At 43.6% G+C, this 16,367-nt stretch overlaps 1 protein-coding gene across 1 annotated transcript; it reads right to left on the bottom strand.

Annotated features, from left to right (window-relative positions):
* Window positions 1–449: 449 nt before the first annotated feature.
* Window positions 450–16,044, bottom strand: LOC111981335 (non-selective voltage-gated ion channel VDAC1). The gene is made up of 9 exons (XM_024012557.3): window positions 15,934–16,044; window positions 12,383–12,452; window positions 10,009–10,058; window positions 7,533–7,685; window positions 7,088–7,140; window positions 6,626–6,853; window positions 2,993–3,143; window positions 2,726–2,783; window positions 450–1,211 (listed from the first exon to the last, which is right to left on the bottom strand). Exons 2-9 carry the CDS (start codon window positions 12,447–12,449, stop codon window positions 1,120–1,122), a joined length of 852 nt encoding a protein of 283 aa, XP_023868325.1. The 5' UTR covers window positions 12,450–12,452; window positions 15,934–16,044; the 3' UTR covers window positions 450–1,119.
* Window positions 16,045–16,367: the final 323 nt, after the last annotated feature.

Below are 16,367 nucleotides of genomic sequence, written 5' to 3' on the forward strand. Positions count from 1 at the left end.
GGTCTGCGGTTGTAAAGCCGGTTGGACTTACTGACAAATTCTCTAAAACGATGTTGGAGGCGTCTTATCGTAGAGAAATTAACAGTTATAGTCTAAGGTAGATATGAATATAGGCCTACAGCAAATCCAAGGCTTTTATTTCCATTATCATTGCATTATGGGTGAAAAAAAGCACAGAGGCATTCAATATGTTCTTTATTTAACAGGGAGTAACAACGTCAGGTACACAGAGTTTGTCTGTTCCAACACCATCATCGGAAGACTACCATTCCTTGTAAAATCATTTGTATTAAGAGGGATGTTGAATAGTGTGCAGGACAGGTTACCTTTCTCTTTAGGAACAATTGAGGTGTGCCTTAAACTTCACAGGCAGGTAAGTATTCAAGAACATTGTTAATATAATATTTTTGCTATACGTAATCAAAAATAATTCACACCAAATGCACAGACAGACGAGTCAAAAACAGGTTTTTATCCTAAATGGCACCATATTCTCAAAAAGTAGTGCCCTATTTAGTGCCTCAGAGCTAATGCTGCTTAAGTGAAGGACCACTTACCCATCCCATAATAATATAATATCTTAGACACTTCCCTTCTTTGTCAGATGGTTTACAAGGAGAGAACTCTCCAGTACAGAGGAATATTTCACCTTGGCCAAGGAATGTTTATGTTGTAATCCAGTACCAGTGATGTTTAATGCAACAGCCTCACCATGTGGACAGAAAGTAAACTGTATGTTTACCAAATCCTTTTTTCTTTTTTTTTTTTAATCTACAGTATCTTATTTTCTCTTATCAGCTTTGAAAAAATATATAAATAAATTAGTGTTTACATGATTGTAGTGAAATACAAATGCATAAGACCTTAACAGACCTTTTTCATTTTTACGTTTTGCCGACCTTTAAAAGATCTTAGTTTTGTTCTAAACTGGGCCCTGTATTCCGAAATATTTTATCTGAAATGGTCCTGTAAAAGTGGAATATCAACTGTAGTGTGATTTCACCACGTGTGCCGCCTCACCTCAACCAAAGCACATCTACTGTAAGGGAAACAAGGTGGTGAGGATAGCTATTTCAATAAAATATTTGGAGGTTTGGGGTTGTTGTGTTCCTTGCCTTCTTATGCCTCAAACTCTAGGCCAAGACCGAGCTTGTGCCCACCGGTGTTAATGTTTTTCCCATCCAGGAGAGCAGAAAGGGTCAGCTTAATGCCTGTAGACAGAGAGACAGAGACAWTACATCAACAAGGGGGAGTAACAAGTACGGCGTAATTGTCAKGTTAATGTCAAATTAACATTTAGCATCTCGTCATTTTCGTCAGCGAACAAGATGAGTAGGCCTAACGAACAGCAAAAGCACTAGCCAATGTCAATACACTATCCCCCATAGCATAAAAGTTTGACCTATTATATTCTAAGCGAGAAATAAATATTCCAAACATAGTCTGGGACAGTTGTGGGATTCGATAGATCCAAAATTAATACAACCACTAGCATCAAAAAACCTTTTTTTACACAATGTGGCTGACACAACAAATCAGAACATTTAGCTTTAAATGTTGATAAACTATTCAGCTATTTCTTCACATTATAGGCGCAGCAATGTGCACATGGTAGTAGGCTAATGTTCCATTAACAGAAAACACCATTATCAAGTGATACAAATGCAATTATTTTATTATAAAAAGTGKATTTTTATGGTGAAAATTATCTTCCCCAAACTTGAAACTCACGTGCTGCTTATGTATGCCAGTTAGGCTCTACACCCCTTGTAAAGCGGATTAATGTGCTTCATTTTAAGAAGTTATTTGGCCACTTTAATTGTGATACAAACCTTATTAAAACATATAGGCCTATGGGCTAGGCTACATGAGGTGTGKGACCTATTCYAAAAAGTTACAAAAAAATGTGTAATATATAATTCACAAGTGATAGGCCAATATTGTCACCCATCAGACTATTATTGATTTAATCTTGTCTTTACATTTACTAAATAATATGTGAATGGACCCTTATCATGCACCTGTATCGAAACAGGCGCAGGGGGAAAGAATACATGGAATCTATGCACTTAAATAGAGAATGGAGGACCCTTTTTTCCCTGTGGTTTATTTTCATGCCAGCCAGGTAGGCTATACTCCTGRTGTAAATATAAACATTAATATTAGAGAAGTTGAGAAATAAATATAGTAGGCCTAYCCTATAGAAATTTGATGCTCCTCTTTTTAAGAGGCCARCACTGTTTTCTCACGCAATTGCATAGCCTATTAAAATGTTGCGCAACATGAGCTCATGGGCTCTCATGAAGTGTTTGATTAGATTTTCAAATACATTTGCATTGATATCASAGTGATTAAAGGYACAATAGAGTGCTGAGGACGAGGCAGTTAGAAAGTTTGGTAGGCTACMAATGACCATTAGCAGCATCAGAGCTTGGAGAAGCCTAATTACCATGACTAAACAGTCACGTGGAATTTGCCTGCCTTCATTACTCGTGACCGCCGGTGTGGTGGTAATACGGTCACCGCAACAGCCCTAGTGACAAGTGACAAGATCAGGGCTCATTGACTGGCTGAGGAGGTCAAAGATCAAGTGCACGCTGCTGTTCTGTCATTTCTTCCCAAAATACAGTAYAACGGTATTTCAACTGCACATTTAATCTACACTGGCATGGAGAAAAATAATATTTCGCAAGACATTTTAATAAAACGTTTTAAAATTACTAACCAGGCTTCAGAGTCTGAGTGTATCCCAGGCCCACAAGGCTAGAGTTGTTCACTCTGGCCTGTTGGAGAAATGTATAGATTAGAAACATGATTATGATAGAAAGAAAAAAAAGGGGAAAAAAATAGGACTCAAATGTCCTCAACAATACTTCCACAGATCATTTWAAACTTATTAGCCTAGTAACTCCCTCTACCTGTCCCCTGAATGTGACCCCAGGCGGAGGTCATGTCTCAGCCAGTAAGAGGACTAGCTAGAGTGGCCCCTTACCGAGAAAGATGCATCAGCATCAATCTGGTACTTGGCTGCAATGCCAAAGTGGGTGTTGCTGTTGCCAGCGGTCCAYGCCAGGTTGACTGCTGTCTCCAGCTGGTCGTTCACCTTCTGGTAGATGGAGCCCCCGAATTCGGTGCCATCATTTCTGTCGTCGGGAAAAAAAACGGTTGGTCATTATTACTATGAGAAGGTGGAACTAACATGTACGCAAGTATATTGCAACATCACTATCCATTCCAGTATTCATGTTCAACAAAAAAACTAAAACGAGAACTGTTACAACTACCTAATATCACATGAACTGCAATCAGAAGATCAATATTCACAGTCTAAACTAGRAAACTGAGGGTACAAAACATTAGGAACACCWTTCTAATATTGAGTTACAACCCCCTTTTGCCCTCAGAAAAGGTCTCAATTCGTCGGGACACGGACTCTACAAGGTGTCGAAAGCGTTCCACAGGGATGCTGGCCCATGTTGACATCGATTCCTCCCACAGTTGTGTCGAGTCGGTTGGATGTCCTTTGGGTGGTGAACCATTCTTGATACACACGGGAAACTGTTGAGCGTGAAAAACCCAGCAGCGTTGCAGTTCTTGACACACTCAAACCGATGCGCCTGGCACCTACTACCATACCCTGTTCAAAGGCACTTAAATCTTTTGTCTTTCCCATTCACCCTCTGAACAGCACACATGCACAATCCATAAGTGTTTGTTTCTGCTTATCGGTCATAGTARGGATATAGTTAGCAWGCCAAAAGTTCCCAGATGTCGTACTACATTCGCCAAAATACAAAGTATACAAGCAATGGACACTTTTTCCGTGCTTTTCGGGTCCATAATGCAATTCTTCAGAAAATAGGCATTGCTTCACAARGTTTTCAGATGAGGAAAATGGCGGAAAATATGCAGCCGAAGTCTGACGAAAGCGGATACAAATTTGTTGCTTTAACCAATTATGACAAATGTTAAGAAAATGTTGAGCAATGTAATAAAGTAATTACTTTTCAAATAAGTTACGTTACACGTTATGTTGGCTGACAATTCGCTAGCTACGCTATCCTTACGAACCGCATACCCGGTATACTGGTGTAATGATACTGGTGTAATGATATGCTATGTTAGCTACCTACTGTAACGTCAGTTGGCTACTAATACATCGGACTTGCCAGTAGATTTACTTTATGCTATCTAACTACCCAACATTTATTAACTTGATTATTCACGTCATTTATAGCTTAGCTAAGTGTTAAAGTGGTTCGGGTGTGTTTGTAAATTCGTTCTGGCTACCTACTCCGATTTRAGAGCACTCTGGTCTGACTGTGCCAGAGRGCAGAATAACTGATGCAATTACAAACGCTCAACACCCGTTGAATGTGGCCAGTGTCAGTAAATGTCGGCAAAAAAGTGTKATTAAATAGMTSCCAGCAGCACCATTACAGTTACCAACACTCTGGATAACTGCCTAACCAGCTCTGCTAGGGTGAGTAAAATGGTCAGAGTGAGGTGTTCTCTCYTTTGTGTCTGGAAGTAGCTAGCCAGTTAGCTTGGGTGCTTGACTGCGGATTAATCCTAGATCCTACTCCTCGGCCAGAGATTCCAGTATGCGCTCCAGAACGCCCAYAGCACACTCTGACACTCCAGATTGAATTTACGAACACACCTGAAGTCTAGCTAGTAATTTGTTAWGCTAACAAGCTAGCAAGAGGTTGCATAGCAACAGSATCAACRTCCAGTAGACAGAGTAAGCTCAACTGAAAGGATACCATTCGTTTACAGTATACTAAAATTAACTAATAGTATATAGTAAGTAGTATACACTCATTATGTAGTATACAGTATGTTCGTATGGGTATGCGAACACAGCTCAAGTCTCAATTGTCTCAAGGCTTAAAAATCATTCTTTAACCTGTCTCCTCCTCTTCAACTACACTGATTGAAGTGGATTTAACAGGTGACATCAATAAGGGATCATAGCTTTCACCTAGATTCACCTGGTCAGTCTGTCATGGAAAGAGCAGTTGTTCCTAATGTTTTGTACACTCAGTGTATATCAAGGATCAGCTGTCAAAGGATTAAATAGCCATGTCTCAGAGCTAATTGACCTTGTCAAAAAAGTGATCATGAATGGAAGGCCAGGTCGCGGCAGGAGGTTAGCTTACTATCCTATACCATCCTACCAACAAAGCCCTTTGACAAATCCCATCACTGTGGGATACATAAAATAACTGKCAGTCTGCTTCTGAGGGGACCAGAGAGACAGCAAGTACTTGGGGCTGCTAGTGTCCAGACAACGTCAGCTCTCATAGTTCAGAGCTGGAAACAAAATGTTAGTGACTAGTCGTTCAAAAAGCTCAGTTGGTTGGAGCATGGTGCTTGCAACAGAGTTGGGGGTGTGCCATATATACAAAATACTTAAATCACTGGAAATCATTTTGGATAAGGGTCTTAAAGACCATAAATATGTTCCCTAAGCCCCATCGCTGGCTTACTGTCAGTGTTGTTAAGCCCCATCGCTGGCTTACTGTCAGTGTTGTTGAGCCCCATCGCTGGCTTACTGTCAGTGTTGTTGAGCCCCATCGCTGGCTTACTGTCAGTGTTGTTGAGCCCCATCGCTGGCTTCTGTCAGTGTTGTTGAGCCCCATCGCTGGCTTACTGTCAGTGTTGTTGAGCCCCATCGCTGGCTTACTTCAGTGTTGTTGAGCCCCATCGCTGGCTTACTGTCAGTGTTGTTGAGCCCCATCGCTGGCTTACTGTCAGTGTTGTTGAGCCCCATCGCTGGCTTACTGTCAGTGTTGTTGAGCCCCATCGCTGGCTTACTGTCAGTGTTGTTAGCCCCATCGCTGGCTTACTGTCAGTGTTGTTGAGCCCCATCGCTGGCTTACTGTCAGTGTTGTTGAGCCCCATCGCTGGCTTACTGTCAGTGTTGTTGAGCCCCATCGCTGGCTTACTGTCAGTGTTGTTGAGCCCATCGCTGGCTTACTGTCAGTGTTGTTGAGCCCATCGCTGGCTTACTGTCAGTGTTGTTGAGCCCCATCGCTGGCTTACTGTCAGTGTTGTTGAGCCCCATCGCTGGCTTACTGTCAGTGTGTTAAGCCCATGCCTGGCTTACTGTCAGTGTTGTTGAGCCCCATCGCTGGCTTACTGTCAGTGTTGTTAAGCCCCATCGCTGGCTTACTGTCAGTGTTGTTGAGCCCCATCGCTGGCTTACTGTCAGTGTTGTTGACCCCATCGCTGGCTTACTGTCAGTGTTGTTGAGCCCCATCGCTGGCTTACTGTCAGTGTTGTTGAGCCCCATCGCTGGCTTACTGTCAGTGTTGTTGAGCCCCATCGCTGGCTTACTGTCAGTGTTGTTAAGCCCCATCCTGGCTTACTGTCAGTGTTTGTTGAGCCCCATCGCTGGCTTACTGTCAGTGTTGTTGAGCCCCATCGCTGGCTTACTGTCAGTGTTGTTAAGCTCCATCGCTGGCTTACTGTCAGTGTTGTTGAGCCCCCTTCTTACCTCCATTGTTTGCTGAAGCGCGGAGGCCTACCTGAACCATATTTATGTATCGGGTAGGCGGTCATTGTAAATAAGAATTTGTTGTTATCTGACTTGCCTAGTTAAATAAATATATCTACTTACACATTTGTGTGGAGCTGGAACTCGTCGGTCTTGTAGCCCACGGCAAAGTTGCTCTGGGTGACCCTGTTCTTCCCGGCCTCGAAGGTCATCTGGTAGCCGGCCAGCCAGCCCTCGTAGCCCACCACCGCCATGCCGTGCACAGCCGTCCCGTTAATGTCATAGTCCACATCACACCCCAGGTTGATGTGCTCCCTCTTGTAGCCAGTCTTGATCTTACCACTCTTCTTGCTGGAGGTGGGGATATGAGAGGAATGGAAGGAAGGAAAAACTTGTGAGTATGAGGTAATATAGAAATCACAGTGACAGAATGGCAAATACATCCAACAATCTACATTGAGCTGAGCAGGACAAAAAAAAAATAGCAACATGTATTGTGTGACGACATCATTGATTGCAATGAATTAACATTGTGAAACAGTTAAARGCTATCTTCACTGAATTAATTGGATAGCCACTTCTTACCCAGTGTTTGGCGAGAAGGAGGAATCAAACGTCAGTTTAAGCCCTTTGGCCAACTGAAGGGAGAAGGTGAGAGAAAGATGGAGAGGTTAAGAAAGCATGAAGAAAGCATGAATGATTCATAAGTAAATTAATATCCGAGGCAGACGGAAAGAACTATTAAGAAAGCATTGTTGCGTAATTAAAAGGTATATGGCGATGAGCATTTCACCCCTTAATAGGGTGGGGGGGAACTGAGACTCCCACACGAAGAAGACTAAACATGAAAAGTTATGTATATATTGTCTTAAAATATATAATAAAATCAATGAAACAAGTCAGTGAGTGCTGATCTTTTTTATATTTACACTAAGGGATTACTCATTGGCTTATAGCACCCTTCGAACAATGACAGATTGAAGAAAACGGACTAGAGTACACCCTGACCTAAAGAACACATAGACCTGACCTGGTCCTCCAGAGTGATCTCGGTGCCCAAAGTGTTGTCGGTGTTCCACTTCTCAGTGAAGGTCAGTCCGTGTTCGGCCCACTTGTACTTGGTCTCCAGGGTGCCGGCCACTTTGCTGGTCTCGGTGTTGGCAGAGCCCGTGCTGGTGAACTCCTGGGATTGGGGTCAAACAGAGGTCAGTGGTGAGATGTGATCACGTTATTATAGCATCAGACATTATTAGTGAGGATTTGGATGGCTGAGGACCACATTGGCACGTCACAAGTGACGTGGACAATCCGAGAGGTCTTTCACAGGTGCCGATGAGTCAGATAACTAAACGGAAGAAAAATATAAAACAACATGAAAAGTGTTGGTCCCATGTTTCATGAGTTGAAAAAAAAAAAACACAGAAATTTGCTATACGCACAAACCGCTTATTTCTCTTAGATTTTGTGCACAAATGTGTTTACATCCCTACTAGTGAGCATTTATTCTTTGCCAAGATAATCCATCCATCTGACAGGTGTGGCATATCAAGAAGCTTATTAAACAGCATGATCATTACACAGATGCACCTTGTTTTGGGGAGAATAAAAGACTACTCTAAAATGTGCAGTTTTGTCACAACACAAWGCCACAGATGTCTCAAGTTGAGGGAGCGTGCAATTGGCATGCTGACTGCAGGAATGTCCACCAGAGCGTTTGCCTGAGAATTTCTCTACCATAAGCTGCCTCCAATGTCATTTTAGAGAATCTGGCAGTACATTCAACCAGCCTCACAACCGCAGACCAGGTGTATGGCGTTGTGTGGGTGAGCGGTTTGCTGATGTCAATTTTGTGAACAGAGTGCCCCATGGTGGCGGAAGGAGTTATGGCATGGGCAGTCATAAGCTACGGACAACAAACACAATTGCATTTTATCAATTTCAATGCACAGAAATACCTTGACGAGATCCTTAAGCCCATTGTGAGGCCCATATTTTTGAAGGTATCTGTGACCAACAGATGCATATCTGTATTCCCAGTCATGTGAAATCCATTGATTAGGGCCTAATTCATTTATTTCAATTGACTGATTTCCTCATAACAACTGTAACGCAGTAAAATCTTTGAAATTGTTTAATGTTGCGTTTATATTTTTGTTCATATTTTTGATATGACGAACATATCAAGACTGTTTCAAGGACAGCTTTCTTCCATCTACGTAACATTGCAAAAATCAGAAACTTTCTGTCCAAAAATGATGCAGAAAAATGAATACTTGCTTTTGTCACTTCTAGGTCAAACTACTGCAATGCTCTACTTTCCGGCTACCCGGATAAAGCACTAAATAAACTTCAGTTAGTGCTAAACACGGCTGCTAAACACGGCTGAAAGAAAGAATTTGATCATATTACTCCAGTGCTAGCCTCTCTACACTGGCTTCCTGTTAAGCCAAGGGCTGATTTCAAGGTTTTAATGCTAACCTACAAAGCATTACATGGGCTTGCTCATACCTATCTTTCCGATTTGGTCCTGCCGTACATACCTACACCTACGCTATGGTCACAAGACTCAGGCCTCCTTACTGTCCCTAGAATTTCTAAGCAAACAGCTGGAGGCAGGGCTTTCTTCTACAGAGCTCCATTTTTATGGAATAGTCTGCCTATCTATGTGAAAGACGCAGACTCGGTCTCGACCTTTAAGTCTTTATTGAAGACTKATCTCTTCAGTAGGTCCTATGATTGAGTGTAGTCTGGCCCAGGAGTGTGAAGTTGAACGGAAAGGCACTGGAGCAACGAACCGCCCTTGCTGTCTCTGCCTGGCCGGTTCCCCTCTCTCTACTGGGATTCTCTGCCTCAAACCCTATTACAGGGGCTGAGTCACTGGCTTACTGGTGCTCTTCCATGACGTCCCTAGGAGGGGTGCGTCACTTGAGTGGGATGAGTCACTGAAGTGATGTTCCTGTCCGGGTTGGCGTCCCCCTTGGGTTGTGCAGTGGGCGAGATCTTCGTGGGCTATACTCGGCCTTGTCTCAGGATGGTAAGTTGGTGGTTGAAGATATACCTCTAGTGGTGTGGGGGCTGTGCTTTGGCAAAGTGGGTGGGGTTATATCCTGCTTGTTTGCCCCTGTCCGGGGGTATCGTCGGACAGGGCCACAGTGTCTCCCGACCCCTCCTGTCTCTGCCTCCAGTATTTACGCTGCAATTTTGTGTCGGGATGCCATTATATGCTGTTATATCAGGAGTATTTCTCCTGTCTTATCCGGTGTCCTGTGTGAATTTAAGTATGCGCTCTCTAGTTCTCTCACTTATTATCTCTCTATTTTTCTCTCTTGGAGGACCTGAGCCCTAGGACCATGACTCAGGACTACGTGGCCCGATGACTCCTTGCTGTCCCCAGTCCACCTGGTCGTGCTGCTACTCCAGTTTCAACTGTTCTGCCTGCGGCTATGGAACCCTGACCTGTTCACCTCTTTTGGCTCAAGGGGTATACGGACTGCAGTGGAACTTACCAGTCCATTCTCTGACTTTGTTTTCAAGTCCAGCTTGATGAGACCAAAACCTGAAAGGCACAGAAGAAAATGTAATTAAACTGTTGTAATTACAATATATTCTATGAGTGCTTTTTAAACTGATGATATATTCCTGTTCAGTTCATTATTTCCACTAGAATTCCTAGCAATCCGTTAACGCATGGCTTCTGTTGTTTTCAAAATAAGTCTCTTGCAGACTTCATTTTAGCACTTCATAAACACATACAGTACATTCGGAAAGTATTCAGACCCCTTGAGTTTTTCCATATTTTGTTACGTTACAGCCTTATTCTAAAATGGAATAAATTGTTATTTCCCTTATCAATCTACACACAATACCCCATAACGACAAAGCAAAAACAGGTTGAGAGAAATGTTTGCCAATTTATTATATCACATTTGTATTAGTATTCAGACCCTTTACTCAGTACTTTGTTGAAGCACCTTTGCAGCGATTACAGCATCGAGTCTTCTCGGGTATGACGCTACAAGCTTGGCACACCTGGATTTGGGGAGTTTCTCCCATTTATTCTCTGCAGATCCTCTCAAGCTCTGTCAGGTTGGATGGGGAGCGTTGCTGCACAGATGTTTTCAGGTCTCTCCAGAGATGTTCGATCAGGTTCAAGTCCAGGCTCTGGCTGGGCCACTCAAGGACATTCAGAGACTTGTCCCGAACCCACTCCTGTGTTGTCTTGGCTGTGTGCTTAGGGTCGTTGTCCTGTTGGAAGGTGAACCGTCACCCCAGTCTGAGGTCCTGAGCGCTGTGGAGCAGGTTTTCATCAAGGATCTCTCTGTACTTGGCTATATTCCCCACAGCATGATGCTACCACCATCATGCTTCACAGTAGGGATGGTGCCATGTTTCCTCCAGACATGACTCTTGGAATTCAGAGTTCAATCTTGGTTTCATCAGACCAGAGAATCTTGTTTCTCATGGTCTGAGAGTTCTTTAGGTGCCTTTTGGCCAACTCCAAGCGGGCTGTCATGTGCCTTTTACTGAGGAATGGCTTCCGTCTGGCCACTCTACCATAAAGGCCTGATTGGTGGAGTGTTGCAGAGATGGTTGTCCTTCTAGAAGGTTCTCCCATCTCCACAGAGGAACTCTGGAGCTCTGTCAGAGTGACCATCAGGTTCTTGGTCACCTCCCTGACCAAGGCCCTTCTCCCCGGATTGCTCAGTTTGGCCAGGCACCAGTCTTGGTGGTTCCAAACTTCTTCCATTRATGAAGATGGAGGCCACTGTGTTCTTGGGGACCTTCAATGCTCCAGACGTTTTTTGGTACCCRTCCCCAGATCTATGCCTCGACACAATCCTGTCTCAGAGCTCTARAGACAATTCCTTCAACGTCATGTCTTGGTTTTGGCTCTGACATGCACTGTCAACTGTGTGACCAAATCATGTCCAATCAATTTAATTAACCACAGGTGGACTCCTATCAAGTTGCAGAAACATCTCAAGGATGATCAATGGAAACAGGATGCACCTGAGCTCAATTTCAAGTCTCATAGCAAAAGGTCTAAATAATTATGTAAATAAGGTTTTTTGTTTTATATTTGTAATAAATGTGCAAACATTTCTAAAAACCTGTTGCCGCAATGTCATTACGGGTATTGTGTGTAGATTAATGAGGAAAATGTTTTATTTAATCCATTTTAGAATAAGGCTGTAACGTAACAAAATGTGGAAAAAGTCAAGGGGTCTGGATACTTTCCGAATGCACTGTAAACCACTGTTCAATAAATCCCTCTCTGAGAAATACCAGTCTAGCCTATCACACATCCATTACAACTATTACATAACATTGATAGATTGAGTTTATTGATTTGATGTGGTTTCTACTAGGGCTGTGACGATACCAGTGTCACAATATTCTTTTACATAAATACATATGGATGTTTGTTTCCAACATTTGGCCTGTTTTCCTAAAGTTAAATCTGCTTTGTGTTTTGTTTCCTTGCCACGATAATAACGAGTATTSCGATACTTGTATCTTCCCGGCCCTAGTTTCTACACTAGAGTACATTGTCACGTCAGGCACAGTTCACTGCCCCAGCTTCCTTCCCATCCATCTCTGGGAGGCAGTGTGCTGGTCGTCCCACCCTCGCCTGTGTGATTTACCTGGGGATCCCCATAATAAGGCCTAGGCCTCAATAGCTCAGTACAGCTGTGTTTCTCTCAGTCAATAAGCTGCCTAAGGACAGCCAATCTAAACTAGAGGGTTTACCAAATGGCTATAACACTAGGCTAGTACGACTACAGTCCACCCCTGATTCTCTGCAGGACAGGAGCAAAGGCTGAGTTGAAGAATGATCTAGGAAATAGTGGGTAGAAAGTAGTACTGCTCAGTGCTCACCGTATCCCTTGGTAAAGACATCCTTGGCGGACTTGCCAAGGTCAACATAGGTAGGAGGAACGGCCATTATCTGWAAAAAAAAAWAAAAAAATCATAAGAAAAAAAGGAGACAGCTTTGTGTTAGGCTACTGCTTAGCACAAAYCTATGTGAGATAGCAATGGGGCAATGGCATACATAAAGCATTAGCAGTGTGCTAGGCCTTCAATGACATAGCAACTGAGGAGAGAGCACTGCGTGTGGGGGAGGAGGTGGGAGAGGATTGAGGTCATTGATGGACGGGGTGGGCCGGTAGGGGGAGGGGCAGGCAGACAGAGGAGCAGGCAGACATGCCTCACATCTGCCTGAACGGACTAACCCGTTTGCTCTGACTCATCAGAAAAAGAGTGATGTGCTTGCCTTGCCAGGCTAGAGATTTCACAACAGCAGCCAAAACCTGATACACTGGACTGACAGCCAAATTAAAACGCAAGACACAGAAGGGTCAGRTTATGAATCAATAAGTGATTTCTAAAAATGGAAGGTTAGATATGTTTTACTATTTGTTAGATGACCTCAACTCCACTCTTACTATAAGATAATGTGTGGGCAGAGACTTAAATGTTGAGTAACAGGAGGGGAAAATCTGCTTGTTGCAGATTCCAAAAAGGATTTCGGCATTGATCGTGCTTTTTCGTCCAAGACTAGGCTTAAAACTGGAACACTTGCCCTCTACACACATGTGCACAATGCTAATTTGCAAATAGAATAGCCTATAGCCCAAATGGCTATTTTGTACATCAGCGCATGCCACATAGCCTACAGCCTCGATCACTTCCTTCAAAACCCTATTTAATAGAATATGAATGATAATTACTACACCTTTCTCCCTGTCATACACTGAACAAAAATGTAAATGCAACATGCAACAATTTCAAAGATTTTACTGAGTTACAGTTCATGTAAGGAAATCACTTTCATTAGGCCCTAATCTATGGATTTCACATGACTGGGAATAAAGACATCTGTTGGCCACAGACACCTTAAAATAAAAAGGTAGGGGTTTGGATCAGAAAACCAGTCAGTATCTGCATTTGCCTCATGCACCCGATACATCTCCTTCGCATAGAGTTGATCAGGTTGTTGATTGTGCCTGTGAAAAGTTGTCCCATTCCTATTCAATGGCTGTGCGAAGTCGTTGGATACTGGCGGGAACTTGAACACGCTGTCGTACACGTCGATCCAGAGCATCCCAAACATGCTCAATGGGTGACATGTCTGGTAAGTATGCAAGCCATGGAAGAACTGGGACATTTTCAGCTTCCAGGAATTTTGTAGAGATCCTTGCGAAATGGCTGAAACATGAGGTGATGGCAGCGGATGAATTCACGACAATGGGGCCTCAGGATCTTGTCACAGTATCTCTGTGCATTCAAATTACCATTGATAAAATACTATTGTGTTCGTTGTCCGTAGCTTATGCCTGCCCATACCATAACCCCACCGCCACTATGGGGTAATCTGTTCACAACGTTGACATCAGCAAACCGCTCGCCCACACGACGCCATATACACTGTCTGCCATCTGCCTGGTACAGTTGAAACCGGGATTCATCCGTGAAGAGCACACTTCTCCAGCATGCTAGCGGCCATCGATGGTGAGCATTTGCCCACTGAAGTCGGTTACAATGCCGAACTGCAGTCAGGTCAAGACCCTGGTGAGGATGACGAGCACGCAGATGAGCTCCCCTGAGACGGTTTCTGTAAAACGATGTTGGAGGTGGCACATGTTAAGAGAAATTAACATTAAATTCTCTGGCAATAGCATACCAATTGCATGCTCCCTCAAAACCTGAGACATCTGTGGCATTGTGATGTGACAAAACTGCACATTTTAGAGTGGCCTTTTATTGTCCCCTGCACAAGGTGCACCTGTGTAATGATCAGGCTGTTAAATCAGCTTCTTGATATGCCACACCCGTCAGGTGGATGGATTATCTTGGTAAAGGAGAAATGCTCACTAACAGTGATGGAAACAAATTTGTGCACAAAACAAGAAAAATATTATAATAATATGTATATGGAACATTTCTTGGACCTTTCATTTCAGCTCATGAAACATAGSACCAACACTTTACATGTTGCGTTTATATTTTTGTTCAGTGTAAATGCATGGTTTAGTGACACCCAAAACCAATTATTACACATCTCTCATTTCTACACGCTTTGAAATTCAGTGGGGTGGCAGGTAGCCTAGTGGTTAGAGCATTGGGCCAGTAACCGAAAGGTTTCTGGATCTAATCCCAGAGCTGACAAGGTAAAAATCTGTCGTTCTGCCCCTGAGCAAGGCAGAACGACAGATTGTTCCCCGGACGACAAAGACGTGAATGTCGATTAAGGAAGCCCCCCGCACCTCTCTGATTCAAAGGGGTTAGGTTAAATGCGGAAGGCACATTTCAGTTGAAGGCATTCCGTTTTTAATACGAGCCATCTTCAGTGACCAACAGGCACTCACTCGAAGGGGACCACGGTAGGAGACAGGAAGTGTCAAACATCAGGCATTCCAGAATACACACACACATCCCGCTCACACACATTACACAAATACACACACAGGAAGGAGCACTGAACCTTTGAGGATCATTATTGGTGGAAGAGGTTAGAATATTAGGCCATAAAGAGAATAATGTCGTGGGGTCTTGAGGAATGTATTAGCTAGTCTTACATAACAGGGTATTCAAGGAAAGCCACACAATGTGTCCTTCTGGTCCCTCTGGAGATAGATATACTCCATTGCACAAAGTCAATGAAATCTCATCAGAAGATAGCTAGATTTTTGCGTTATTTAATTTTCAAATAAGCATACCTGAACAGTAATACCATGGGGACATCGACTGATAGGACCTTGCGATAGGAGATTGATCAAGCAGAGAACGTTAGCATTGTTGCATTAGACCCGTGTCAGGCAGGTGGTGTCACGTTCCACATGCACTAGAGAGATGGAAATGCAATGTACATGTCTCCCAGACAGTTGTCACGGAATCTGCAACCTGCTGCCTGTTACGAGCAGTTCTTCTGCCTGGCTGCCTGATGATGTCCAAGAGGTTATGCAACAAGGCGGCAGAAACATCACTGCTTGTGCTTGAACATCTTTAGCTTATTGGTAACTAAGTAGAAAACTGGCTAGCTGCTGAGGTTAGCAGGGCAATTGGTGGACAGCGGGACAAGCGCATACACTGCACATCATCGTTGGCTATAGCGAGTAACTTTAATCAAATTGCATGGAACAGTACCTAAGCTCGTTAAATTCAAATAATAATGCGTCAGGGTGTTAGCTAGTTACTCGAGGCCATGTTCACATAGTTAGCTAGCCAGAGAGCTAACTCATCAGGCTAGCTAGCTGTATGCTGATCAGCATTTCTCCTCCTGGACTGCTTCTAACGCAACGTTACTGGTTGCGTGGTGGATGAGCGTGCCATCTCTGCCAACTCAAGCCAAGAGGTCAATGTCTATCACAACAGGGGTACAATAGTGCCCCATAATATTCCACAGTATTAACTACATTTCAACATACCTCTGTCAGTGCTTTCCAATCCTGCCTGAGGAGATTCCTGTCAACTAGACAACGGGAGGGGTAAGAGGAGGTGCAACAGCGTTACACACGCTAGAAGTCAAGCAAACGTATGAAAAAAAGAGGCATGACTCTTGCGTTGTCTTTGTGGCGCACGCGCTGTTGATCGTTTGACGTCCGCATAGCGCATCATCGGTAGGCTTAAAACCCGCCACCGTTAACAACCGATCTAGAATCAGCTCGTCCCACCTCATCACCAATCCCCATCATTATGTGCTTATAACAAAACCGTTCCTGGTCAACGAGTAGCCTAATCGCTGGAATGCAGGAATGTCGCATCAACGTTGCACAGGAGAAGAGCCAGGATGTGACATTGAGCACTCATCACAGTCGACTTCTGTGATGGCATTATCTGCATCGCCAGCAAATCCTGGCTG

The sequence above is a fragment of the Salvelinus sp. IW2-2015 genome, linkage group LG20 (assembly GCF_002910315.2).
Source record: "Salvelinus sp. IW2-2015 linkage group LG20, ASM291031v2, whole genome shotgun sequence".
In the NCBI taxonomy this organism is placed as follows: domain Eukaryota; kingdom Metazoa; phylum Chordata; class Actinopteri; order Salmoniformes; family Salmonidae; genus Salvelinus; species Salvelinus sp. IW2-2015.